The 4,039-nt window shown below is 43.8% G+C and overlaps 1 protein-coding gene across 1 annotated transcript in view; it reads right to left on the bottom strand.

Annotated features, from left to right (window-relative positions):
- Positions 1-1,313, bottom strand: part of LOC104467033 (lipoma-preferred partner homolog) — a gene marked incomplete at its 5' end in the record, with an annotated part of 70,663 nt that extends 69,350 nt beyond the window's left edge. The window contains one exon of the mRNA XM_010080643.1: positions 1,190-1,313. Coding sequence (XP_010078945.1) covers positions 1,190-1,313 — 124 coding nt within the window. The remainder of the gene's footprint in view (positions 1-1,189) is intronic.
- Between the last annotated feature and the right edge of the window lie 2,726 nt (positions 1,314-4,039).

Here is a 4,039-nt window from a genome sequence, read left to right on the forward strand (position 1 = left end):
CTGTGCTAGTCATCAACTCTGATGACTATCAGTGTTTATAGAGAAGACATTTCGGCTGTGAGGGTGTAGACTATAGAAGGTAGAAGGTTCTGATGGAGAATGGGGACTGATATCAATCCCATCTACAGCGGCAATGTTTGCTTGATGAGAACATCTCAACCTTCTCATGTAACCAGATCCTTGTCACTGCAAGATCCTTGTTTAATAGTGAAACCTTGGTCCTACCTGCTTTCCAATTAAACCAAACCATGAAACTTTCTCTAAGCCAGAAATGTTTTGGTTCAACCAAAATCTATAGCCAATAGAGCTAGGGGGCAACCTAAATGAAGTTTTTAAGAAATTATGGAATAAAGGAAGATAAAGAAGAAAAAATGAATGGCCCCCCCTAGTCTTTAATTCTACAAACTACAGTGGTTTCTTTCCTAACAACACTATCAGCCAAGCCTGTAAGAAACTAAGCATACAAACAAGATGCATCAAAAGTGCTCAAGGCTCTTGACTTTAACGCAGAGTTTAGAGGCCACATCACCTACGCTTTATATAAAGGCATGATATCTATTTTACACCTACAGATGCTTGAGATAGCTCTGTTACACACCACTTACAAAGGAAATCAGCTACTTATTTTATTTCCAGGCAAGGAAGATGACAACATTATAATGAGCCAATCAGTTCAGATTTGTCCTTCTCAAACTTGCTGGACCCATTTCTGGGCTAATGGGTCCCCATGAAAAACCAACCTGATTGACTCAAAATGGATTTCCTTTTAATCTATGCCAGCATATAGAAAATGAAAATCCATGCCTTGGGAGCACAACACATTTACACTGCCAGGTCTTGTGCAGCTGCAATGAGAAAGGATGGGGCAGATGTGCAAGACAGCACACCTACAGCCTGGTAGCCTAGAAGCTGGGGACAGATGGCGTGAAAGTGAACCAGACACTGACAAATTCAACTTTATAACCAGAAAGACTGTAAACATACAGCAAGTGAGCACGAGATTTATGCTGAAATTAGAGAGGAATTCCTATGGATGATTACACTTCTAGCCCAAGCATGGAGAGCAAATCCATCACTATGAACGTCACCACATTAACAGTGCTGCTGTCAGGCCTCCCTGATACTGAACCTGGTAAATACAGAAAAGGGCTATGGACAGATTGATTCAATGTGACGTAGCACTGCTCACCAAAGTAGTCATCAGAGGGAGGATTCTCCATGTCATACAGCATTTTCTTGGTCAGATGTTCCAGCTCATCCTCAGGCCTGAAGGCAGGAGTGCTTGATGTGGGGCCAGAGCTTGGATACACACTCTGGAAAAAAAAAAAAAAAGGACAGTCTGTGATGTGGTATAAAAGCATTTGCCCACAGTAAGAGGGTCTATTGGCTGTTCAGTGTGGAACTTCATTCTTTTTCTATCTTTGCTTTTTTAAAAACCCAAGAGATTCACACAAGTAAACATCTCATTTAATGTAAGGAAAATGGACTGCTAAAACCATCCAGTGAAGTGCTATGTATCCTCTTAGAATGGGAAGTATTCTGTGCCTCATAATTAGGTGTCTACTGTGTAGCACATAATAATAAATAAAGGGGAAAATTATTCCAAGGATAACTTGATACAAACATTTTCCAACACCGAAAAAGACTTTGGAAGCATTTCAGTTTGGATTTGGCAAAAGCTTCCATCACTTAACAACGCAATATAAAAGATGCTAGAACAATCATTCCTGCAGTGGTGGAGTATATGGACAAAGACAGATAATCCCGAGCTGCTAGTTATGTTCTCTTCTTGTTTGTTTTGACACAAATTCTGCCGTTAACATTAGTGAGAGCAGGAGCTGGTCCACAGATTTTTAGTACTGGGGATATAAAGGTTTTAATATGTGCTTAGGAACTGAGACCTCTTGGCCTTCATACGCTAACAGCTGGCATACGGTATTTGCAGACTTGTCTCAGTGAGTTTTCTGCCTGGAAAACAGCAGAAGTACAGGCGTATTTTGAGAAGCACAGCAACAGTCTCATGCCTAGAAGTTTTTCAGAAGCAGCTAAGTTTGGTGCCCATAATGAGAAACTGGATCCTTTCAGGATTAAAAAATGTTGACGCTCGCTTTCATTGCGTGCAGCACTCCATACCTACTGAGATGGGAAGAAAATGTAAAATCACCGGAGAAACAATACACTGGCCACCTCTATCTGGTTTAGAGAGACTACATCTGCCACGATGAACCTTTATTGAGCCAGTCATGTTCAACAGAGAACAGCAGCTTTAAAGCACTGTGAGAGAATTAACTAAATGGTTTCACGCTTTCTTCTTTCAGGCAAGAAGAAGATTTCAAATGAGACATCAATCAATGCAGAGAAGGTCTCAGAACAGCGCTTAGCAATAATACTTCAATCATTCACTCCCAGAAAACAAACACTTGCATGTTCCTGACCCTATCATATGTATTTTTCTAGGGCCCACGGTAAGCTGTACATCACCCCCCTCGCTTGCTGCCCTGATTTGTCTCCCAGGCACTGCACCCATGAGCGCAGCAGCGAGGGGTAACGGGTATAAGCTGAAAGAGGGCAGATTTAGACTAGATATTAGGAAGAAAATTTTCACTGTGAGGGTGGTTAGACACTGGAACAAGTTGCCTGGAGAAGCTGTGGATGCCCCATCCCTGGAGGGGTTCAAGGCCAGGCTGGATGAGGCTTTGGGCAACCTGGGCTGGTGGGAGGTGTCCCTGCCCATGGCAGGGGGTTGGAACGAGATGATCTCTAAGGTCCCTTCCAGCCCAAACCATTCTGTGATTCTACGACTGCCCTCCCTGGCAGGGCTGGATTTGCCATGTACACACCACGCAGCAGTTGCTCCCATTGCCTGCCCGCGGAGTGCCCTCTAACAGATAGCAGCAGTGCGCAAGGAAGACGGTGGCACGGTCCCCTGGAAGAAAGGGCACCTGGAATAAGCCCCAGGCGGGATGAATTTCCCTGGAGGGGTGTGCAATGTCTATTTGCCGTACGTTCAACCTCCCTGACTGAGAATAGAGATTGTATCTACCATATATTCAGGTTTTCCCAGAGATGTTTTCCTTTTCTGCTCAGGGATTTTTTTCTGAGCAATATTCAAGGATTTTGTGCATTTGTCCAAGATTTCTAGATGCCTAGCAGTTGTTCTGAGGAAGCCGTTGAACATCTGGAAATCCCGAACACAGGTCAGGAAACTCTATTCTACAAATGCAACCACGCGGATGTGTTTGGGTTCCCACAACTTATTCTTTTATATGGGGAGACAGGTCTGTATAGTGCACAGGACCTGCACGTGCTTTCTAAGTCACACAAGTGCCACCTCTGTGGGATATATCATTCTGGTGGGGATAAGGCCACTCACGTGACAGGGAGCTTTACAGACAGGTACTTGACCCAGCACACCCAGACGCCCTTGGCCAATACTTTGTGGCTGTTTTTAGAAGGCTAGTTGACAACTATTTCATTAGAAATAATAAATAGTATAACCCCCCAAAAAAAAAAGTTTTATTAATAAGCCAATTAAAGGTGCCAAATGTAAAGCATTTAATCTTGGAACAACCTATTTTTTCCTTTGCTCTTGTTCCTAAGAGCTGATCGTGAATCTCGCCTGAACATATATTTTAACACACCAAGTGCAGCCAAGGATTTATTAGCTTGAGAAATCAATCTGGCAACTGAGCCTCTTAAAACATTATTCCATCTATTGTACCTATTTCAGTTTCCATGCAGAAAGGAATGATCATTGCCACCCCAGCAACTGAGACTCCTTCCCTAGACCTTCCACAGAGAAAAAAGTACAGCCCGAAGCTGATGATGGCCTTCATCCCTACGTTTCCCCCATTAGCAATCACCAGTGTGGCATAAATGGGTGGAAGGACCATGCTCCAGCCTCCTCTGCTGGGCTCTGTCCACACATAATCTCAAACACTGCTTTACAACTTGGGCCAAAAGAGAAGGTGGCAAACCTCCACCGGCCACTCTCCGACCCAAAGCCACAGCATCTGCAGGCTACACCAGCCGGGTTTCG

The sequence above is a fragment of the Pterocles gutturalis genome, unplaced genomic scaffold, assembly GCF_000699245.1.
Source record: "Pterocles gutturalis isolate BGI_N339 unplaced genomic scaffold, ASM69924v1 scaffold27399, whole genome shotgun sequence".
Lineage (NCBI taxonomy): Eukaryota > Metazoa > Chordata > Aves > Pterocliformes > Pteroclidae > Pterocles > Pterocles gutturalis.